Raw genomic sequence first — 23,919 nt, forward strand, 5'->3', positions numbered from 1 at the left:
TTAAGTGTCCAGACAGACGTTGATGCTGACGGGTGGGGTTCCTTGGCAGAATGGGGGTCCCCGGGGAACCTTTCCCAGGGTGGCAGGGACCCCTCTGTTGAACGTGGGGCCTGCAGCCCCCTCACTGCCGCGCTGACCCTCCTCCTAGGAAGTACTGGACTCGCTGGTGAGCAACGTTAACATCGAGCTGCTCAACGCCCTCCGCTACCACATGGTGGACAGACGGGTCCTGACGGACGAGCTGAAACATGGCATGGCCCTCACCTCCATGTACCAGAATTCCAACATCCAAATCCACCACTATCCCAACGGGGTAAGGCATCCCGCTTCCACAGCTCTGCCCCGTGCCCCCCCTGAGCCCGCGCCCGGTCCACATGTGGGGCTGGCTTCTCGGGTGGTGTCCCGCGGGTGAGGTCAGCTGTGCATCGTCATCTGCCTCCAGCCCCTGCTTCTCCGCCGCTCGTGGAAGCCGCATTCTGTCCTGTGTTTTCCCCGCCTGGGCCTTCGCGGCCGTGCCTCCGAGGTGTTAACTGCTCACTCTTGCTCCTTCTCTGGGCAGATTGTGACTGTCAACTGTGCTCGGCTGCTGAAAGCCGACCACCACGCGACCAATGGTGTGGTGCACCTCGTCGATAAGGTCATCTCCACCATCTCCAACAACATCCAGCAGATCATCGAGATCGAGGACACCTTCGAGACCCTTCGGGTGAGGGACTGTCCCGGGGGAGGCCCAGCTGGGGACCCACCACCTCCCAACAGGGCCGCCTTCTGCGGGAGGGGTGGAGGATGTCTCCATGTTTGTGGGCGCTTAGGTGACGTGGAGCAAGTTCCTTGAAATTCCCGTGAACATGGCGAGTCCACTAATCAGGCTGTCACCTTGACCCCAAGGAGACATCATAATTCCCTGCTGGGAACTTCCCCCTGCTGGTCTCCTATTGACTTTCCCTTCCTTGACTCCCCTGGGAAGCTCAGAGGTGGTGGCTGCAGCAGGACGGCTGCCTGGGCATGCACTGTGGGTTCCAGCGGTGGTAGGGCCCTTCCTCCCAGTTGCTGGTTCTCTCGTGTGGGACTAGATAAATGGCCTTTCAGCCCGCATGATCTTCTGGGTCACACGACCCCACCGTGGGACCCCTGATGTAGCCATACCCCTGTTTCCTTGGAGCCCTGACCATCAGAGAGGACACAAGTATAGACACAGGCACGGAGTCTGGGATTAGACTTCCGGCCTGAGTTCTGCCTGCTCTGGGGCCCCAGAATGCTGTTCCTGCCCCCCTGCCCAGCAGGCATTTATCTTACTACTGGGGTGGCAAATGGGCCTTCCTCTTGGCAACGGCCGCTCAGAGGAAGTTAGCACAGGCTGCCCAGTCAGGGTTTTTGCCCCGATTCAAGGAGAACTTCCTGACCACAAAGGATACCAAGTGGGCGTGGGATGCTTCTTCCCCTGGAGATCGCCAACACAGAGAGACAAACATCCCCGGGCTGGGCTGGCACTCAGGTGTCCTCAGGAAGTGGCTCTGGAGGGCCCTAGGGAACCTGCCCTCTAAGCTCTTCCCATGCTTTCCTTCCGGGTCACTCAAAGGTCAGGGGTCTGCAGGGGGACAATGTTCCCACAAAGTTGGTGGCACAGCTTTTGATTTATAGCAGCTGGTCCCCACTGAGTAACGTCCTCTTACTGTTCAGGTTTGGTACGTATTCCTTCCTTTCTTCTTCCCTTTGGCTCTTCCGAATGCCCATCTGTCCTTCTGCTAACACATACTCGTTAAGCACCTGCTACTTCCCAGGTGTGCTCTGTGTGCCCGAGGAACAGGGGAGAACGAGACAAAGCTCTGTCCCCACTGGCACTGGTATTCTTCCGGGGGACACAGACAAGAAACAGACAAGGCGGTCACAGGTCATGCTAAGTGCTGTGAAGTCAGGCAGTAAGTGGTGAGCAGAGGAGGCCCATGGGGACCAGCTGGTCCGGGAAGGGTCTGTCTGGAAGAGGTGACCTTTCAGCTGAGGCCTGAATATTGGAAGTGGCCAGTTATACAAGACACAGGGGCAAGAGCTGAGCTGGCAGAAGGGAGATGGAGGGTAAGGCTCCGAAGCAGGATGAGCAGGAAGGAGGCCTGCAGGGCTGAGTGAAGAGTACTAGGCAGCCAGCAGGCGAGGCGGGAGCGGCCAGGCTGGTGAGGCCCGATCCTACAGGGCCTTGCAGACCCTGCGAGGAGTGTGTCTCATCCTGGGAGCAGCCGGATGCTTTTAGAAGATCATTTTCCTGCTCTGTAGAGAAGGGGTTATGTCATCCTTATGCTCACGGAGCCCACGCAAATAATTATCGCCAGTAACGATCGAATTGCACGATGTGAGAAGGACGGCAAGCTGTGCAAGTGTGTCTAACAGACTCATTTTCATCGGGGGGCAGGGGCAGGGGCTGGGCAACGCCAAGCTGACTACCTAGAGAAATGGCGTTTTCGTCAAGGCCCAAGGAACAAATAGGAATCAGAGAAGCAAAGAAGGGGGGGAAGGGCAGAGGGAACAGCAGGACAACGGCCCCGGGGTGGAAAGGAGAAAGGCAGGGCAGCAGCTAAGAGGTGGTCAGAGTGGGCGGAGCTCAGGCTGGCAAGGCTCCTGGAGGCCGTGGGAAGATGTAAGCCTTGGTTCGGCCTATCTTTTCATCCAGGGCTTCTACAGAAGTCTGGATCCCTCCAGAGGAACACTGGTGAGACCATGCGTGCCCAGAGCCTTCAGGGAACGCTGCATCTTCTCCCCTCCCCACAGGCTGCTGTGGCTGCATCGGGGCTCAACACCCTGCTCGAAGGTGACGGCCAGTACACACTCCTGGCTCCGACCAATGAGGCCTTCGAGAAAATCCCTGCTGAGACCTTGAACCGGATCCTGGGGGACCCAGAGGCCCTGAGAGGTGAGCACCCCTGGGCTTCTGCTGCCGCGTCATTGGAGTGGCCAGACTAAGGCCAAGGCCTGCTCTTGTCCAAGATAGACACGCTGCCTGCCGTCCTGTCCCATTGCGCCCAACTGACTGTATCTCTGCAGAGGCCACAGCAGAGCGCTGGTCAGAGGGGCGGGTGAGGAATCCAGCAGCCTTTTTCTAGGGACACAGCTGGGCTGAGGAGGGAGGTGGAGCTGGAGGTCCAAAGCAAGCTGTGGCCGGAGTCTGGAAGAGTTAAAGGCCCAAATGATCAAAGCTAGAGTGAGGCTGCCGGAGTGGGCAGTAGCTTGGAGGTGTGGGGAGGGGGTGGCAGGTGCTGGCATCCTCGAAATGGAATCATCACGTCGACCCTTGAACGCTTCCTGTGTCTGGCCGGGGGCCTCAGGTATAATCCAAAATTACAATGAAAAACCCGAAACAGTCAACTCTTGACTCTTCATTGCTGGGTCCTTCCTAACCTTCTCAGTGAGCTGATAAGTTAGGAGGAGTATCGATTATTGCTGGAGGAGAGGGAAGGACCATGTGAGGGAGATCAGGAAGGGAGGCCAGGCTCTGCCACCCCAGCTCCCCGACTCCAGGACCACTGACATGCTGCTTGCGGGTCCCTGGGTCCCCTTCAAAGGGGAGTAGGCCCCAGGTCCCCTGCACACTCCAACCCTCCAATCACACTTATTCCTCCCAAATATAATCCAGGGATGACTTCATTCCTTTTGAATCTATTTAAACCCACCTTCGAAATGCCTAATGCATTTCAGACACCCCATAAATGTAAAACGTTCTCCTCGCAGCTATGCAGGGCTGGGAAAGGGCACATTTCTGAAAGCACAGATGGGGATCTCTTATGTCCAGATATTGTGGTGCCAGGAACCCAGGCCGCAAAAGTGAGCATGGTACAGTCAAGGAAGTTTAAACCTCGTTGGTGTAACAGGCTTAAACACGGGTCACTGGGGATCTGATGTGCTGAGCGTAGTACTGAGATACTCCCAAGGTCACGGGGATGAGGGCAGAGATGGGCGTCCGCAGCCTGAGGATCCTGAAGGCTTCCGAGGAGATGAGACTTGGGTGCGTCTCAGCATTTTAGCTTTTTAGTTAGAGCTGTTTTCCCCCTAAAACATGTTTTGTACGGGGCACATTTTTATCTTTGTAGCTATCAGAACACCTTATTATAAAGTGAAAAAAACACCCCAAGTGTATCCCTTTTGCACATCTGCCTTTTCCCACTTTAAGCTGTTTGCTCAAAGCGAGGGAGCTGTGTGGGGGGCTGCCACTGCAGGCTGGAGGGCGGGCGGCCACGGTCCACCTGACAGCCTCCTGGTTGCTAGCGGGGTCGGCAGATGGACGAGAAGTGCCCGTTCGCAGACTGGCTTCCAGCCCTGGCCTGGCTCACCCTCCGAGGGGCCCTGGCAGGTCACCCACCTCCCCGCCCCCGGTCTTCAGCTTCCTTCCCTGAGAAACTAAATCCCCAAGGCCTCATTCCCACCGCGGTCTTGCCGTCCTTTGTCTTCCCCACCGGCTGAATCGGGTCAGCACTGGCCTTCAAGGCCCTCAGCACTTCTGTGGGGCCTCAGAGCTTCCTCCTGCCTGTGACAGTGCGGTTTTGGTTCCCACACTCAGGACACATTGGAACTCGCCTCCGTGGTGAGCACGCAGAACAAAGGGCCCCGGGGACCCTGGTGAGCGACAGTCCCGGAACGGCTCTGCCTGGCTGGGGCTGGGGCACGTCCTCTCCACTGCTCCTGCAGCCTCAGCACCCCCAGCCCCTGCCCTGTCCCTAAAGCAGCACTTGGGCAAGTAATTAAACGATTCTATGATTTACGGGTGGAGTGAATGGGGCCGCAGAGACCATGTCTTACTGATAACCGTCCCCAACCTCTAACAGGCCCTGACAACTAAGTAGACCCTTGGGGTAAAATGAACAAAAACAAATAAAATGTATAAATAATTCAGAACTTTCATTTGCTACAGTTTTCATCTTTTTCTACCACATTTTCATAAAGGTCGTAGATAAAAAAAAATCCCAAGGTAAACTCATTTGAGTTTTCCCCCTATCTGGGAAGTTCAGATACAAATAAGAGAATTCACCCTGAAGTTCAGGTACTAAGAAGCTAATCACGAGCATTTGCTGGGCGTTTACTCTGTCGTCAGCCGCTGTGCTGGGTGCTCACATTCAGAGTTTCATGTCATCCTTACATCAGCCCTAGGAGGTGAATGCTGTGCTTATCTCCACTTGACCGATGAGGAAGTTGAGACTCAAAGAGGCTCAGTGACTCGCCCAGGGTCCCACAGCTGCTAAGTGGCCGAGCTGGGATTCAAACTCAGGTAGACTGCACGGAGCCCAACTAGTTTTAGAGGCTAGGAGGAGGAGAGAAAGGAGGATCCAGACCACGTGGTACCCCAGGCTCGTCTGATTATTAGCCTCGAATAGAATGGAATCCTAGCCAGGGCAGGCGGCGAACTGGCGCCTCAGGTCAGCCCGGCTGGCACTGACTTGACCTGTGTCCTGTTCGGCCCCCAGACCTACTAAACAACCACATCCTGAAGTCGGCCATGTGTGCCGAAGCCATCGTGGCGGGGCTGTCCTTGGAGACCCTGGAGGGCACCACGCTGGAGGTGGGCTGCAGCGGGGACACGCTCACCATCAACGGGAAGCCCATCATCTCCAACAAAGACGTCGTGGCCACCAACGGTGTGATCCACTTCATCGACGAGCTGCTCATTCCAGACTCAGGTGATCCAGGCCTCGGGGGCCTCGGGCCTGCCGGGCCTGCTGTCCCCTGTGCCGTCCACGGTGGCGCGGCTGGGGGAATTTGGGGATCTTGGGAGCCGCTTCCATGTCTGCACCCAGCTCACAGCCCTCCAGGAGAGACAGCCTGGGCACCTGGCAGGTTGCAGCCAGATTTTGGAGAGTCTTGAGCTGCAGGCCTGGGAGTCCAGGCGTTACCTTGTGGGCAGGGGAGAGCCATTGGAGGTGTCTGGGGAGGGAGCGACTCAATCACGGAAGCCTTTCAGAAGATCTGCCCGCGCTAGTTGGGCGCAGAGGGCCATTTGCTGACTTCAGAGCGTTTGCCTTCTCAATCATGCCCAAGGATCCCAGGGTCACTGACCCAGGGAAAAACCACTGAATGGACTTTGGCTTGGGTCCCCTTCAGCATCCTTACCCCATCCTGGATTTCCAGGCAGTTCTACTGCTAACGAGTGAGGGAATGTCACAGGAAAAAACAAACCCAGAAGAACACTTTCTGTGGGTGTGGTCACTGGCATTGTCCACTCTTCAGAAGCCATGACGCAGACAAATGCTTTCTTCCTCCCTAGCATTGGACAGGACCCTGACCAAGGGCTGGGACAGAGGCCCTCTGCCCAACTGAGCCTCACCTCACTTCCCCAACCGGTGAGGTTTTCTGGGTGACCGTTCCCCTGATGACACAAACCCGCTGTGCCCCAGCAGTGTTCAGAGGGGTTGTTGACTCAAGAGATGACATGCCTGCTGATGTATGTCATGCTCTGGGTTGGACGGATGATAAATGAAAGCAGTACTTCGAGCTTTTGAGCCCACTTTCTCCTTCCTTGTAGCCAAGACGCTATTTGAGCTGGCTGCGGAGTCTGATGTTTCCACAGCCGTTGACCTTTTCAGACAAGCTGGCCTTGGCACTCATCTCTCTGGAACTGAGCGATTGACTCTCCTGGCCCCCATGAATTCTGTCTTCAAAGGTATCGTGGGGAAGGCATCCCTGTGCGTTTGTCTCTGGGGACAGCTGCCCCACCGCTGTCACCTCCACGGCACCCTCCCCAATTCACAGCTCCCCGTGGACCATTCGTGCTTCCACCCAGCTCAGCCAAAAGCAGATGTGACTTCACCAGAAAGTGAAGAGGCTCTGCCATTTCATTTGGTAGAGCAGAGGATGCAGTCTTGTCCTCAGAATTCAAGAGTGTGCATCTGTTGGGAGAGCAGAGCACTCCCTTGTCTTTTGATTTGCAGGGTCAGTTGCCAATGTGATAGTCAGGAGGTCAGAGTGAGGATACAGCTGAGCCATGGCCATGGGGAAGGCAGAGAAGGGCCAAGTTGTGTCCGTGCCTACCCCTCCCTCTGAGGGCAAAATTCCAAACACCCTTGATTATCTAGACTTTTTTTTTTTTTAATTCTCAGAAGATGCCAGATGTTAAGGAATATTGGCAGCCTTGCTTGATTTCTCAATTTCTGTTTCCAAATGGAAGGAGGGATGGGCTTTCTGCTGCATTGTCTGGACCTGACCACACCTCCTCTTGCAGATGGAACCCCTCCAGTTGATGCCCGATTGAAGAATTTGCTTCTGAACCACATGATTAAAGATCAGCTGGCCTCTAAGTATCTGTACCACGGACAGATCCTAGAAACTCTGGGCGGCAAAAAACTGAGAGTTTTTGTTTACCGTAATGTAAGTTCTGGGTCCTCAATCGTGCTCTTTCTTTGTCTCAGCTCCAAGAAATGCAAGCTATATTCGTGTTAAAAAAAAAAAAGTGTTCAATAAGCAGGAGCTACACTCAGCCCTCCTTGGTCCAGAAGCTTCTCTTCCCTCTTCTCCTGTTTCTTCTCTGTCTTCAAACCCAATAGTTACCCTGGAATATCAAATAGGAAGTACAACACAACATAGCCCTGGCTCGGGACCAGCCAGCACCATTTGGCTAAAGACGGTTGTCGTTTGTTAAATAAATAAATGAAGAGACTCGATCTCTTTATTTGATCATTGTCAATGGCCCTCTTGTGTCACGTGGTAATCCCATTATGGGCCCTCTCTGTACATTCATTGGGGCCTCTATAGCTCTTCTTTCTTTAAGGAACGCCATTTTTATTTTCTTCTTTCCTGGAGGAAACACATGCTTTTATCCTAGTCTTGACGCTGCAGCCCCGTATATATTCACTGATCTCTGCGGATGAAGCCATCAGGACATGCCCTGAACAAATCGGGAGGCCCCTGCTTTGGGTTGGGGGGTAACCTGGCCTCTCTCTGCCCCTCTTTTGTACAGAGCCTGTGCATTGAGAACAGCTGCATCGCCGCCCACGACAAGAGGGGCAGGTACGGGACCCTGTTCACCATGGACCGGGTGCTGACCCCCCCAGTGGGCACCGTCATGGATGTGCTGAAGGGAGACAGTCGCTTCAGGTAACCGGCCCCATCCCAGGGCGGTGCTTCTGCAAGTGGCCGTGCTGGGGCAGGACGGTGGCCTCAGCTGTCTGTCGAGCTCCCCACTTCCTCGAGGCTCCAGTGAACACTGGCCCTGCGCCCGTGTGATCTCCCAAGCCGGGGATTCGGAAAGGACGAGGGTCACCTTGAAAACTTAGGTTGAGAAGAAGGGTCGCTTCTGGGAGTGTAATCCTCACGCCCGTGGGAACAGGGAGGGGGCTGCACCTGTATTCCTGAAGGGCAAGGGAAACATCCTGCTCTCCGTTTAAAGTCCCAGGGAAGCTGAGCACACCTGGCTTTGCGTGCGTGATGAGTCTCACTCTGTGTCGTGTCTGCTTACTGCCCCTGAAGTTTCCTTCCTTCTCAGGCTCCTGGTGTCCCTTTGTTTTCTGGCCTCGCTCTCTCCATTTCTGGTTTGCTCACTCACCACTGGGTGCTGTGACATCGAGCATTTCCTGTCACTGACTTCAGCCATCTGCACAAGAGCCTAGGAGACCACCCACCCTCTGCCCCACCCCCACTCCCCGGAATCACATCCCTCGGGCCCTGGGGCTCGGTCGGTCTCTGGGTCAGCCGTGGCACTGACCTCTCCCTACCTCCTTCCGCCTCTGGCCACTGACTTCTGGCTTTTAACTGAGCTTAGCATCTATGGAGAGAAGATGCAGAAAGGAATCGTTTCCTGTCTGTACGAAAACCAGTAAGGGGTGTGAATGCCAGCGCTCTGGGCTCCACCTACCCACAGCGGTGCGGTGTTTGGGCAAATGACAACCCCCCCTCACACACACAGAGGGAGGTGACCTTTTCCGTGTATGTATCCGCAGCATGCTGGTAGCCGCCATCCAGTCTGCAGGGCTGACCGAGACCCTCAACCGGGAAGGGGTCTACACGGTCTTCGCCCCTACCAATGAAGCCTTCCAAGCCTTGCCACCGGGAGAACTGAACAAACTCTTGGGTAAAGAGCAACCTAAGTACATTTTTCAGCTTCTCTAAAGTAACTGTATCGGTCAGGGTTTCAGCAGGAAACAGTTGGCACATTATGAAGGGTTTGACTGTAAGGAATGTAATGACAAGACTGTTTGCAGAGGTGTGGGCAGGGTTAAAGGAACCAGCAAAGGGTGATGGTACCCAGTGTTTACCGCTCCAGGCCTGGGGGAGCCGGGGGCAGGGGATGGTGGGGGGAGGGCCGGTCCAGGGAGACCCTAGGAGGAGGGGTATAGCACAGTGGCTAGAGCCACAAGCAGCTGCTGTCAGAACCACGGCAAGGAGGCCACTGGGTGCCTTGGCCTCCTTCAGCGGCCGCCTGGCAGCTGATCGCAGGAGGGTGAGGGAGCCTGGATGATGCACTTCACGGTGGTCAGCTTTCCCGGGCAGTGAACAAGCCAGAGAAGAGTAGAAGGGAATTGAGGGTAGATGACCACCAGCCCAGTCAACAAGGCATGGCGTCCCCTGCGGACCTGTGAGAACCTGCTCATGAAGCCATTTACCTGCATCACGTGTACCTCGGGATGAAAGCTTTACCGAGAAGCTCCTTCCTCAAGGCCCTGAGCAATTAAGTTGAGTATGTTTGAGAGACAATCTAGTGGTGAAGAGCTTGGGCTCCCAGATTACCTGAAAGCAGACCAAACCCTGGCTCTGGCGTTTACCAGCTGAGTGACCTCTTGCAGGTTGCTTAACCTCTCTGGGCCTCGGTTTTCCCAGTAGTAAAATGGGGGTGGTAAGAAAGAGTACCTTGCTCAGAGTGTTAATAAGGATTAAATGAGCATTGCCCACAATGCTGGGCACACGTCCCCCATCGATAATGGGATAATGGCTACGATGGTGCGGAGGTAGGATGGGCCTGCGGCGTTTACTCTGACGCATGCCTGTGAACGACGCATCCACCCAGTGCAGAAGGGTGAGTCTGAGGAGGAGGAGGAAGGATCTTGGCTAAGCCTTGGGACCCAAATCGTCTACACCTCCCTTCCTGCTCTGGAGTACAGAACAAAAAGCTCGGGTAGCTGTGAACTGAATTTGTGTCCTGTTTAATTTTCCTTATTGCTAAGTGAATGCCTGTGTCTCTGGTGCTGACGTATGTTCCTGAGGAGAGGGGAGACATTCATCCTGGACATAAACTTGCCATTCTCTCTCTGTTCAGGAGGAACGGAATATTCCCCAGGTGTCCCAAGCCTGCTTGGCTTGCCTTTCATTTTCATCTGTGCGGGAGCTGAGGGAGGGATTGGGCAAAGCTCCCCCTACACGCCCTCCCTCAGGCCTGTGGGCAGGATTAGACCCCAGCACGCCTGGGGCATGGAGCCCGTCCCCCGTGTTAGAGGTCGATCCAGATGTTAGAGATCTCAGAAGAAGGAGCCCTCTCCCCTCCTGGGGGCTGGCTTGCCTCAGCACCTCCAGGCCGTATTTTGGTGGAAGGGAAACTCTTGCCAGCTCCAAGCTGTGGATGTCTGGAAATCCCTTTGTACCTGGTGCCTCCATCCCGTGGCACTCATGTGGATTCGTCCATAACCAAGTGAACTCCCCAAAATACTTTAAAGCTTCCTCTGTTCTCAGTTTCAAGTTGCTGGAAATAGCCGTCCATAAGCCCTGGGGATGCCCGGCCATTTGGCTGGTAACATGAGTATCAGGGGCAGCCTCGATGCAGAGGAGAGGGCAGCTGGCAGCCTTAAGATCGCCTCCCACTCTTAATTCGGGGACTGCCTGTGCACCTTTATGAGTAATTGGCTGCTTTCCGCAGTGGGTGGAGGAGCTGATGCGGGCCGGAAGGAATGCTGAGACGTGACGAGGAGGGACGCTGTGGAGGGATCTCCCCTTCGGCCCTGACCTCATCGGCTCCATAGCTCCTCCAGACTGCAGCTGTCAACTCTTTTAAGTTCTCCCTTCAGGAAACAGCCGTCTCAAAATATGCATTTGTGGGCAGAATGTGTAAATATTTCACTGCTGTGTTATAACTATTGGGAGCCATGTTGATGATGAGATGTCTCAGATACCAGTGCTGTAAAGGCCCCTGGCTTTCCAAGCAAATATTTAGTCATGGAAACATGAGTCATACTCACAGAAGAGTATAGATTAACTCCTTCTCAGCATCACAGAAGCATGTACTTAACCTAGCAGCCCATCCAGTGCCCAGGTAGAGTCATGGCCACGGTCATATGCCTTGTTTCCCTGACCAATATGCACATGGTGGGTCGGAGGGCAGAGCACACAGTAGGTGCTCAATAAGTGCTTATTACCTGGGCAGGGGGTCCTCCATCTTGGGGGTGACTGCTTACATCTTCTCCTTTGGGCCCTCCCTGACCACACCAGTTACCAGCCTTAGGATTAACTCTGCTTTCTTTTCCCACAAACCTGCAGGCAACGCCAAGGAGCTTGCCAACATCCTGAAATACCACGTTGGCGATGAAATCCTGGTTAGCGGAGGCATCGGGGCCCTGGTGCGGCTGAAGTCTCTCCAAGGCGACAAGTTGGAAGTCAGCTCGGTGAGTACGTTGAACAATTAAAAGGCTGGCCGTGCCCTACCACTGGGATTTAGGGCACATCTCGTCCCTAGGATGGCATTAGACACACACTCTGTGTTTAAGAAGCATCTTGAATCTCTGAGTGTATTTTGAAAGAAAAGAGAAGAAAAAAGGAAAGAAAAGAAAAAAGAATGGGCTTCCTTGGTGGCGCAGTGGTTGAGAGTCCGCCTGCCGATGCAGGGGACACGGGTTCGTGCCCCGGTCCGGTAGGATCCCACATGCTGCAGAGCGGCTAGGCCCGTGAGCCATGGCCGCTGAGCCTGCGCGTCCGGAGCCTGTGCTCCACAACGGGAGAGGCCACAGCAGTGAGAGGCCCGCGTACCGCAAAAAAAAAAAAAAAGGAAAGGAAAAGAAAAAGAGTCTTCAGGGAAATCAAGGGAGATTGTGGTTAGACCGGAATAAGGACTTCCAGATCTTCAGGGGAATAAAGCATCTGATTGGCATCTGGGAGAAGCTATTAAATCTCCCTTTCCTTAAGGAAATGACAGTTACTTACAAGTCTTGAAAGATCAATTCCCAGTCCCCTTCCCACTCTCTCCCCCCGCAAGTCCAGGGGTTCACTGAGCCGTACCATGAACCAGACCAACCCAGGAGGCCTTTTCTTCTGACGCTTGTTCTGTGAACCTTCCCTTACTCTGCACATTCCACTTTGGAGCTGCCTCCGAGGGTCCCTACCTTGAAGAGAGGGAACAGATAGGCAGCCCAGCTCTGCGAAGCTGCCTGTGGCCTCCCTGGCTGTACCAGCCGAGGCCACTGACACCCCGTGGAGGGACCACCCTTGCAGCATGTGGCTGGCTCAGCTTCTGCCCCCTGCGCCTCTCTCCTGGCCTCCAGCCATCCCTGTGCTCACCAGCTTCTCCCGGGAGCACGGGAAGGCAGGCAGGGATGGCATGACTTGTTTGACTTCTGCAGGTCACCTGAGAATCTCCCAGCTCCTAGTCTGGGATGTCAGGGTCCTGTCGGTCTCAGGCTCCAGTTCCCCCTTCTCCCTTGGGTCGTTCAGGAAAGCCTGAGACAGATTTACCCTGTGAGAAACTCTGAAGCCAGGCATGGAGGAAAAGTGGAAAGAGCCCTTCACCCGGAGCTGGACGCCTGGCTTCTGTTCCCAGCTGCCCCACCTGCTCAGCTTAAAGGAGGCCATAATATCGACCTCCTCACCACGCGCTGCTGTGAGGATAAGGGAATCACACAAAAGAGCATTTTGTAAATTGCAACATGCTGGGTCCACACAAGGATGAAATTGAGTCTCCCAGACCGAAGGTCTGTAGCTGACAGGGTCTGTTCCAGTCACCAGAGTATCCCCAGCACTTAGCACAGGGTCTGGCATCCAGAAGTGCTCAGTAAACATTTGCTGGGTTTAAGAATGGATAAGGGAAACGTGCTTGGTGTTCAACAATTGCTGTCTCTTTTTCTCCCAGAAAAACAATGTGGTGAATGTCAATAAGGAGCCTGTTACTGAAGTTGACATCATGGCCACCAATGGCGTGGTCCACGCCATCTCCAGTGTCCTGCAGCCTCCGGGTAAGGCCCTAAAGAACCACGTCCCCGCTCACCCTGCTGCTGGCCCTTCTCGACACGCAGCCGTTGGTGCTCGATAGAACCCTGCTGTAAGCAAAGATGAGAATGATGTGGGACGTGTGGACTGAGCATCTGTGGACGGCATTGCTGGGTCTGGTTGAAAAGTAACTTAGGAACTCTTGGTTCAAAGGCACTACACCCAGCAGCTCAAGGACAGATCTCTCTTTGCTGAATTGCCCGGCTGTCCTAGCCCTGTTCGAACAGAGCCCAGTTGTTTGTTACATGTGAACGCTGTGAACACGGGTCAAAGCACCCCTCCTGCAGCATCCCGCCCTGGGTGAGCTCTCTTTACCTCCAGCAAAGCTGCACTGGAGCCTAGCCTCTCTCCTCAACCTGTGCATTCACCTTTCTTTGAGCTCTCTCCCCACGGGCCAAATTCCACCACGAGTTATGGAAAGTTATAAAGGAAGACTTCGTCTGAGAATGTGAGCCAGAAGACCCAACAGTGCCCCCTCAGTCCTGGTGGTTATGAATGACATGCTAATCATTTCTCTCTCATTGAAGCTGCCTTTCCTTTTATCTGCAGCCAACAGACCTCAGGAACGGGGGGACGAGCTTGCAGACTCTGCGCTTGAAATCTTCAGACAGGCATCCGCGTTCTCCAGGGTAAGATGCCTGCCTACGCTGGCCCCTGCCCTGAACAGCCTTGGGTCCTGTGCTTGGGCTCCTGTCTTCCTTGGCTGTCCTCCCAGGGCTCTCCCGTAATTTCTCTCCACTCCCATGGGGCATCCTTAGCCCTGGCCCGTGTGGAGTTTGGAGAAAAGAACCCAGGCAGCCCCGGCTTCCTTTGTGGGCGACAGCCGAGGCCTTCCAAGCGAGGCATCTGAGCCTCAGTGCATGGGGAAGCCGTAGCTGGTGAGAACGGACACAGCTCTGGAATCCAGCTGACCGAGAAGGGCACTCCATCTTGAATTTTCCTTACAGCGGACTGGCCTGCCCTGAGCCTGGGCTCCGAGTCACTCATCTGTTTTCTGTGATGCAGCCCGCCATGGCCAGTGCTGGGGCCCTGCTGGGCGGAGGTGTGGGTGCCGGATCCAGGGCCCTGTCTGTGTGGGGCACCTCCCTTCCTTGCCTCAGCGCCACCTCCCTCTCAGAACCTCTCGGACTTTCTGTGCTTTTCCTCCCATTCCCCAGCTTGCCCAGGGCCCGGGGGTCCCACTCAGGCTCCCTTCAGGTCAGGTGGAGCCCCTTGGGAATACGGGTCATGTTACAGAAGGTTTGCATTCCCGCAGAAGAGCCTGCTGGAGGTAGTCTTTAACCCAGAGGTATGGAGCTGGAACACGTCCCTTTACTTTTGGACATAGGGCTCTCCTTTGCGCCCCTTGAGGAGGGTTCTTGGCCCAGAGTTCCTATTCCTGAGAGCCACCCCCTGTGTGGTCCCAGCTCCGCAAGCTCCAGCGAATAGTCTGGGGGGAAGCCCGACTTCGGGGCATCCCAGGAATGTCCGCCTCAGAGTCCCCTTGGTTGGGGCTAGCGCATCATCACTTGGGGCTACCACGACTGACTGAGCGGCTCCCCGGGGCCCAGCAGTTCCACATTCCCCTTCCTCTTCCTCATTCCCACCATTTTTTTTTTTTTTTTTTTAAGAAGATGTTGGGGGTAGGAGTTTATTAATTAATTAATTTATTTTTGCTGTGTTGGGTCTTCGTTTCTGTGCGAGGGCTTTCTCTAGTTGTGGCGAGCGGGGTCGCCTCTTCATCGCAGTGTGCGGGCCTCTCACTATCGTGGCCTCTCTTGTTGCGGGGCACAGGCTCCAGACGCGCAGGCTCAGCAGTTGTGGCTCACGGGCCTAGTCGCTCCGTGGCATGTGGGATCTTCCCAGACCAGGGCTAGAACCCGTGTCCCCTGCATTAGCAGGCAGATTCTCAACCACTGCGCCACCAGGGAAGCCCCCATCCCCACCATTTTTTTCTGAGCTAGGATGGCAATGGGCAAAGCCACTGCCATGAGCCGGTGTAGGTATTACATCCACTAGAAAACTTGACACCTTGTGTTTTCTTTCAGGCTACCCAGAGCTCTGTGAAACTAGGTAAGTGTGGTCTGGGTTTGAAGTCCTTGTAGACTTGTTTGGGTCTTACCCCCAGGCAGGCCCAAACCTGCCATCTGCTGTCTATAGCTAAGAACAACATGGTACAATAAAACATGGCCTTTGGGGTCAGACACAGAACACCTAGTTTCCTTCTCCCTAAGATGGAGATAATAAGAGTGCCAACCTTTTTAGGGTTGATATGAGTTTTTAGGTTTGAGAACCTGGGAATATCGCACAGGGGCTTGGCAGGAGCCCATGATGAGGTCGTGGCCCCAAGCTGGTAGACGTAGAAAATCCCAGTTCAGAACATCACTGAGTAAGATACAAAGTTTCACAAGCCAGAAAGCACCTGCTCTGTGCAGGAGAGGATGGCAGAAGAAGGCTGCTTGGCCCTCGTGCTCGTGATTCTGACAGTATCCTAGACAGACGTGGGAAGCCTGCAACTCTTTCACCTTTCACATCTCTCTCTTTCAGCCCCTGTCTACCAGCGGTTATTAGAGAGGATGAAGCATTAGTGCGAAGGACCGCAGGAGGAATGCATTTCAGCAGCTCCCCACCAGTTTCTCTCCGTTTGCCAAAGAGACTGAATGTTTTAGAAACCAAATATCACACTTCAATGTACCTGGGCCATAGTGTACACCGTAATGAGATCTGAGCCTTGGGAGGGTGGAGGGAGAGAGAGAGACTTTTAATTTTTGCCCCCTAAACGACACTGTTAGCCCATTGCATGCAGAGACCTGGATGTCACTGCCTGACATTCACTTCCAGGAAGGACCTGTCCCAAATGTGGAACTTCCTGCCTATGCTACTTACTCTGGAAAAGGGAGCCAAAGTTTCTGAAGCTCACAGAACATGAATCAAGCAATCCAGCATCATGGGGGTGTCGTGGCACTGTTTCTGTAGAGCTCTTTCACAGTTGGAGAAGTAGAAATGGCATGCTTATAAGCTATGAGTTGAACTGCTCTGTCAAACATTTCTTGCACCCACATGTGGCTTGGACCCTTCTGTGTGACCTGTCCAGGTAGAAAAGAGAGGGTAGGTAGAGCACCCAGAGCTCAGGCTTCCCCGGTTGTGGTAGAGACATGGTGTGTCTGTTATAATAAAACCAAAGAAACGTGTGCCTTTGTGGATGGGAACTGTGTACTGGCTTGGGTATCTTACAGGGTTGGGTTTCTGTTTCTTGGGGCTGTGATGTGCCTTCCACGGAAATTCCACCAGGAGCAGTTAGGCGAGAAGCCCTGAGGGATGGTCTGTAGGGACGACCATAGCATCAGCTTCATAGGTCCGTCGCGAGGATGAAGGGACATGATTCTTGTAAAGCACTCGGCACAGCATTAAGTATCCTTATTCTTATCACGCTGTCTGGAGCTGCTCAGGATCGGCGTAGCTGAGAGCCTTTTGTTAGTGTCTTTCCCACAGGCAGCCCCCTTTCCTGGAGACTGGGACGCCCCGCCTTCCCCCACATCACTGCCAAGGCTGACTGAGAACTCATTTCACTTAGGGGACCAACTACCCAAAGGTGGCGCTGCCGGGAATAGAGCAGTGGCGCAGCAGACAGCCCCTCCCTGGTGGGGCTTCCGGTCTGGGGAAAGACAGCCGTTAACACGGCATCCGATACAATCGTTCATCCATCCATTCCTCAGATGTGAGTGTTAGGCCTTGGGGAGCAGACATGGCCCTGTTCTCATGGGGAAGAGACTCGTTCGTCAGCTAATGGCAGTGCTGCCTGCGCAGCCACGTGGACTCGGAAGGACGGCACCGTGGTTCTGTGACAGGAAGGAATCTGAGCACGTGGGGGCCGGAGGAAGGGACACCCAGGAGCTCCTGGATGTGGGAGGAGGTAAGAGGAGTTGAGGGAGCTGACCTGGAGGGGTGGAGGTCAGGCTGCGGGGGGCTCGGGAGACGTCCCAAGAGGGGAGGTTTAGCCTTCTGCCCGGCTCCCCGCCCCCAGGGGCTCGTACAGGCTTGGGCTGCCTGGGATGCCCTGCTCCCCCTAGAGGTGCTGCTGTTTGAGCACCCAGAATTGTACACACCTGGACACTACAGGATGCCGTCAGAACCCAAAGAGGTGATTAGTATAACTTCTATAGATCCTTTCATTGAAAACAAACATCACCACGCATTTCCTTAAAAATGCCAAAGCCCCTCCATCTGTCCCTGTGACCCCAGCCCTGTCCCTACCCCAGCCTCCCCAATACGGGGGGCTCCATCCATTCTTTCAGCTGGAGAGTCCTCCTTGTGACTGAGAAGCATGCACGGTCATGGCCCTGCCTCCCCCTCCCAGCCAAAGAGGATTGAATTCCCTTTTGGGGTCCTAAACATCCCCACCCCTGTTTTTCCTGGAGACTCAGGCAAAGCATTAGGTGCTGCCATCTGAGGATGGACGCCCAGGGCCAAGGGGTCGGCCACTGGATGTCTCCAGGGAGGGGTGATCGCTGGAGGGAGGGGTGTGCTGCCCTATGTTGCCTCAGAAGGTCAGAGAGCAGCCCAAGCCAGGAGGTTGCCCAGGCCTCTCTGAGCACTGCCTGCTGAGCGCCAGCCGGGTAAAGGAAGGCGAAGGAGAAGGGAAAGGGGCTCTGCTTGGTTCCCTTCGCTCCCTGCTGTCACTCTTGGGCTCCCAGGCCTCTGGGCTAGAGAGGACCACAAAGGCCCTCAGCACTGGGGCCCCAGGGCCTTCCAGGCTAGGGTGTGCGTTTCCCACACAGAGGCCAGCTCAGTGATGGCGCCAGGGCCACTGCATTGGGCTATGCTCCTAAATGCATTATCTTTTCTATTTCTTACATCCGTCCTTCTGTGAAATGAGTAGGTACTCGTAGAATCTCTATTTTACTGCTGTCGAAATGGAAGGTTAAAGGGGTAAGGTTGTTTGCCAGGCCACAGAATGGGAAGAGGCTGGCGCACAAACCCTACACTCAACCGTCCCTTGCGTCCCACCCACCCCAATGTCCATTGAGGAGGAGCCCCGGCAGCCCCAGGCCAGCAAGACATGGGTGGCCTCCTGAGAAGTCCCGGCAGGCCTGAACTCTGCGTGTACAGCCTAGACCGTAGCTTGTTTACGTGCTGCTGGGGAGCCAGGAGTGGGGTCAGCACCAGCCATGGACACCCCAGACACATGGATGTCAGCAAAGAAGGGAGAGGAGAGGGATTTCTCATGCAGGGGAAAATACCTCTGTGCTTGAAACCATAATTCAATGTCATGGTCTGAGAGGAGCTGCCCGGAATATTGTGCTCAGAAATCTTTCTAAAGCCAGGAAAGAAGGCCACGGAATGAGGGTTGGGCGCGGTGCCCTGTCCTGAAAAGTCAGATGGGGCCACCTCCCTGGCCTTCCCTGCCTGGCGAGGAAAGGAACACGCCCGCTCCACGGGATCCTTTGTTCAAATCCCAGATTGAACCAGTTCAGAGAAGAAGCGGAGTGGCTGTGGGAGTCTGGTACAACCCTCTACACACACACCCCCCTCCAATGGCCTGAGCGGCCCAAGACGGAGCCTCAGGCACAGATACCTTGCACTCCACACCTATTCCTGGGTTGGGGGAGGACTCTGGGTGGGGAGGAAGACAGCAGCTGAGGTCTGGTTGCCCCACAGGAAACTTCCAGCTCTGGCCTGCCGGGGGCGGGTTCCACAGAACCATCTGTATCCCAGGCAACGGAGCTCCTTGCGTGACAGGGGCGGTAGAGTTGACACTGAGACCTGAAGAGTGAGGGGCTGGGGAAGAGAATTTGGGCTGAAAGAACATGAAGTGCATAAAGTCTCCAAGGCACGTGCTGGAGATACTTGTACGGCCGGAGTGGGGAGAGGTGAGAAAATTCCTCTGCTGAGATAGATATCTGGGATCCGACCATGCCTGGCCTCGTGGGCTGCGGTAAGGATTTTAGACATTACCTTTCTGACAGGAGCCACAGTGGGCTATAGCTGGGAGAGCTGCGCCATGATCAGATTTCTTTTATTGTGGTAAAATAGACGTAGCATGGAGTTTACCATTTTAACCATTTTTAAGTGGGCCGTCCAATGGCATTAAGTACATTCACACTGTTGTACGACCCATCTCCAGGATTCTTTTCATCTTTCAAAACTGAAACTATATCCGTTGACACGAATTCCTCATTCTCCCTTTCCTCCGGCCCCTGGTAACCACTGTTCGACCTTTTGTCTTTATGAATTTGACTACACTAGGTACTTCATATAAACAGAATCGTACAGCGTTTTTCCTTTTGTGACCAACTATTTTCACTTAGCATAATGTCTTCAAGCTTTATCCTCATCGTAGCACGTGTCAGAGTTTCCTTCGTTTTCAAGGCTGATTAATATTCCATTGTGTATATACCACATTTTCTTTTTTCATTCATTCATCAGTGGACAGTTGGCTTGCTTCTACCTTCTGGCTGTTGTGAAGAATGCTGCTATGAATGTGGGTGGACAGATATCTGAGTCCTGCTTTCAATTCTTTTGGGTGTATACCCAGAAATGAATGGGGGAGAAGCTGCCAGTAGAAGAAAAGTGAGGGTTCTGCTTTGTATATTTTACGTTGGAGAAGTCGTTCAACATCCAAGTGGGATGTCAGAAAGGCCTTTAGAGCTCAGGGAAGAGGTCAGGCCTGAGATGGGGTGTTTGGGTGTCATCAAATGCTGTAGGTGCTGTTCAAAAACACTGACTGGGTGAGATCACCTAGCGAGAGAATACGGAGAGAGGACAGTGCCTCGGACAGAGCCTGGGGCTGCTCCAGCGTTTAGAGGTTTGGCGGAGGGAGAGAAAGCAGCCAAAGGGATTGAGAAGGTGTGTGAGGAGGCCTGGAAGTCACCAGAGGAGAGCCTTTCAAGAAGGAGGGAGCAACAACCGTGTTAAATCACTGGTGTGCCCACTGGATTTGGCCACATGAATGTCATCAGTAACCTCGGCAAGAGGACTTGAATCTGGAGTGAGAGGGAAAGGGGGTGAGAAGGGTGCATTTTCTGGTTTGAGTGCTTGAAGGGGTGCCGTTTTCAAGGACTGATAAGCCTGTAAGTAAATGAAAAACTGGAAATAATCTCTTTGTTCAGAAATAATCTATTTGTTCAACCTCATCCTTTATGCCTGGATCAGAAACCCCTCCCTCCATTCCCTGTGAATCCATTATCACAGCCCTAATAACTTATTTGGAGTAATTCCCTAACTTCCTTTTCGGCTTCCCCTGCTAGCGAGTGATCTGCTGTGAGGGAGGGACTCTGTCCCACCCCCAGGTCCCAGCGCCTAGCACAGGGCCTGGCACACAGTAAGTATTCAAATGATGTCACCCCAGAGCCTGGTTTCCAGAGCACAAATGGTCCCTTCATTCAACATGGCGGGCCCTGTTGCTCTCTGAAAAGGAAGAGGAGGCTTCCTAGACAGTTGGGGTATCCTTCTGGCTCTCATAGATGTAGGTTGGAGGAAGCCTGCATCCAGCACCCTCCTCAGGTCTCTTCCAGAAAAGCAGATGGTGGCCTTGTGGGCATCCCTGTCCCCGAGGCAGCTTCAGTCCACTTTGGCTAAGAAGACTCCCTGAGAGAGCACACCCATGGATCACCAGGCCCCAGGTCAGGGAGAACATCTGGGTCCAGAGAACAGACATATGGCTACTTAATCACACCGCAGGAGACTCCCCGCTCCCAATGCAGGGGGCACGGGTTCGATCCCTAGTCACGGAACTGAGATCCCACACCGCATGGTGCAGCCAAAAAAAAAAAAATCACACCACAGAACAAGTAACTTCGTCTCAAGCAGGTGACCTGACCTTCTAACAACTTTGGGGAGGAAGTTTCATGCTCAGAGAGTTACTCCCCCTTTCCAGGATCCTCTTCCTCCAGTTCTGTTACAAGGAAGAAGGTGTCAGATTTGGGAGCAGCAGAGAGAGAGAGAGAGGAGAATTAAATATCCTTTAAATATCCTTATTTGGGTGGAAATGAGTTTTTAAATGAACAGATGGAAAACTACTCTCTCCACTGTCAGGGGGGCCAGTGAGTCCCTGTGGCTTCTTGGCAACAGCTCATACATAATTCAAGTTCAAGGAAGCCATCTGTACGCAGGGCCCTTTCCCTGATGACAGCTCTCAGTCGGGCTCCCAGACGCGAGGATGACGGAAGTGGAGGAGAAGGTCAGTCCCACCGTGGTGGGGGAGGAGAGTGAACACAGGACCAATGTGTAAGCACCCTGTGACCTCAGTTCTTCAGTCATGCAGCTCCTCCAAACGTGCCTGAGAACGAAGGAAGAACAGTCTCTGAAGTGCCAAGACGCAGCTTCCAATCCCAGCCCAACTTGGAGAAGAAACACCTTCATTCAGATCCTAGTAACTTCCAGCCTAGAGCAGGGATTCCTCATCTTCCATAAACCAGGGACTCCTGACAAAAACTGGGGAGCCTTTCCTCAGAGGAATGCACAGGGACCTACAACACGGTTTTGATGACCACTCCCCCTTGAGTCCTATTCTAAACACTTTCATACGGGCCTGAATTCCACAGCACTGCACGCTTCTTGGTGCGGCCAGCAAGTCTTCTGCCCCAAAGCATCTAGCTTAGATACACAGTAGGTCGTCAATAGATATAGAATGAGTAGGCCATCAAAGCGCAACCCGTTTATGAGCCTACAACAGGGCATCGTGGCTGTCCCTCAATGGGACAGTAGCAGCTTGACAGCAAGAGAGGAGAGAAGTCGTAACCCGGTGTGATGTGGAAAGGCCTTCAGAGAGCATTCACAGAGCAGCCCACCTGGGCAAACCTGCAAACACACACTGGTGAGAAACCCTGCGGGTGTCAGGAGTGTGGGAAGACCTTTACTCAGAAGCTAAACAGTTTGCAACATGGGAGAATCCACACTGGTGGGAACCCCTGCGTACCTGAATAATGTGGAAACACCTTTATTTGTGGTTTATAGTTTACATACTTGAGACATTCATCTAGGAGGAATACCCCCTACAGAAAATAGATCTTTGAAGGTATTTATCAACCATTTTTGGAGATTATGGAATTTACACCAGTAGATGATTAAAAACAAAAGCCCTTTTTCATCTTTCTAACCTTATGTTTAGCTTTAGGTCTTAGTTGTACATTTAGTTGTATTTCCTAATATGTCTATCATTTTCGTGTTAACTTTTCAATCCAATTTGAATTTGATTTAGTCTAAGATTGGGAATTTCACCTCCAAATTTTTATCTCATCCCCAGGAAGCCAGCAGTTCCTTCCTTCCCCAACATTTTGTTTTGCCTTCTTGGAGATACATTTGGTTATTGGTATCAGCTTACGTCTCGACCACATTTTTCTGTTCCTTTGATCCACATATCTGTGCTTGTACCTGTATCACACCACTTAAATTTGTGTTAATTTAGTATCTTTTAACATCTAATAGAGTCAGATGTCTTTGCTTTTGAAGATAACTTTTTCCCTTTTGTAAAATTAACACTTCCTCCTTGCAAAAGGTTCAGAAAATATAGAGAAGCAGAAAGAAAAAGTAAAGATGACTTATAACTTTAACAACCAGTGATAGTCTTTGTTAAGTTATTGCCACAGATTCTTCCAGATTTTGTCTTTGAGGAAAATGTGAGCATACATCACATGCTGTAATCCTCCTTTATTGCGCCCAAATAAATTACTAATGAGTTTCAAGATAAAACAGGCATTGTGGTAGGCCAAATTATAAGACGGCCTACTTGACCTCCTCACTCCCTTGATGGCCAAAGGGAGATTATCCAGGTGGGTCCAATGTAATCACATGCCCCTTATTTAAAAGCAGACTTTCTCCAGCTGGTGGCAGAAGCGTCAGTCAGAAGTTTGCAGCGTGAGGAGTACTCCGTGCGGGGTTACTGCTTTGAGGATGGAGGAGACCAAGTGAGAAAGCACACGGGCGGCTCTAGGAGCAGGGAGCAGACCCACGGACAGCCAGCAGGGAAATGGGGCCCTCAGACCCTCAACAGCCGCTACCTAAATGAGCATAGAACCCAATTCTTCTCCAGAGCCTCCAGGTAAGAGCCCACTGACACTGTCAGTTCAGCCCAGGGGACCCTGAGCAGAGAATCCAGGCATGCCCACCCGGAATTCTCATAGAACCGCGAAATAGTTGGTGTTGTTTTAAGCCACTAAGTTTGCAGTAACTTGTTACAGGGCAATGGAAACTAACATAGGCATTTAAACGGGTAAACGATTAAAACGAAAAACGCTTTGATCAACTTTCTAACTGTATTTTCAACATTAGAAAAATCATGTTTGGTGATAAGCCTGAGTTTCATTTTCTTTACTCAGCATCTGCGGGGGCCTCTGAATTGCCCTCGCTCCGTGAAAAGCCTGTGTCCTGGACCAAGATGGGGGTCTCTGGGGCTGGGCTTCAGGACCAGGCTCTGTGAAGCCCCACCGGGCAGGTCACGGCCCTTCCTCTGGAAGTGGGGTGATCCCCTGCCTCTAAAACTGTCCCAGACCCACAAGAGACCTGCTGAGAGCTGGGGGTATAGAACTACCTTGGGTTGGCCACACCCCCTCCTCACATGTTCTAGGGCACCACCCCCCCCGGTGGGTTAGCTGTCAGCCCAAGGGCACCCACACACAGTGGAACTACACTTGACTGTCAAATTATGATGCCCATCCGCTGGGCCTGTGCGTGTTCATAGGGGCTTCTCGGAACAAGTGCCCACCTTTGCATTTTAACGTTCTTAACAGCCTGCAAGTTTCTATCCTATAGTAGCCACAGGTGGCTGCAGAGCCGGCTAGTAAGAGGGAA

The 23,919-nt window shown here is 53.3% G+C and overlaps 1 protein-coding gene across 1 annotated transcript in view; it reads left to right on the forward strand.

The window, feature by feature from the left end:
- The window catches only part of TGFBI (transforming growth factor beta induced), a 32,498-nt gene extending 16,158 nt beyond the window's left edge, over window positions 1-16,340 (forward strand). Inside the window, exons 5-17 of the mRNA XM_024752206.1 lie at window positions 149-313; window positions 560-706; window positions 2,761-2,902; window positions 5,445-5,657; window positions 6,500-6,637; window positions 7,196-7,341; window positions 7,931-8,067; window positions 8,910-9,040; window positions 11,434-11,558; window positions 13,016-13,118; window positions 13,702-13,781; window positions 15,180-15,204; window positions 15,679-16,340. Of these exons, the coding sequence (XP_024607974.1) occupies window positions 149-313; window positions 560-706; window positions 2,761-2,902; window positions 5,445-5,657; window positions 6,500-6,637; window positions 7,196-7,341; window positions 7,931-8,067; window positions 8,910-9,040; window positions 11,434-11,558; window positions 13,016-13,118; window positions 13,702-13,781; window positions 15,180-15,204; window positions 15,679-15,719 (1,593 nt within the window). The 3' untranslated portion in view covers window positions 15,720-16,340. The remainder of the gene's footprint in view (window positions 1-148; window positions 314-559; window positions 707-2,760; window positions 2,903-5,444; window positions 5,658-6,499; window positions 6,638-7,195; window positions 7,342-7,930; window positions 8,068-8,909; window positions 9,041-11,433; window positions 11,559-13,015; window positions 13,119-13,701; window positions 13,782-15,179; window positions 15,205-15,678) is intronic.
- The last annotated feature ends 7,579 nt before the right edge of the window (window positions 16,341-23,919 follow it).

This window comes from Neophocaena asiaeorientalis, unplaced genomic scaffold (assembly GCF_003031525.2).
Source record: "Neophocaena asiaeorientalis asiaeorientalis breed wild unplaced genomic scaffold, Neophocaena_asiaeorientalis_V1.1 scaffold204, whole genome shotgun sequence".
In the NCBI taxonomy this organism is placed as follows: domain Eukaryota; kingdom Metazoa; phylum Chordata; class Mammalia; order Artiodactyla; family Phocoenidae; genus Neophocaena; species Neophocaena asiaeorientalis.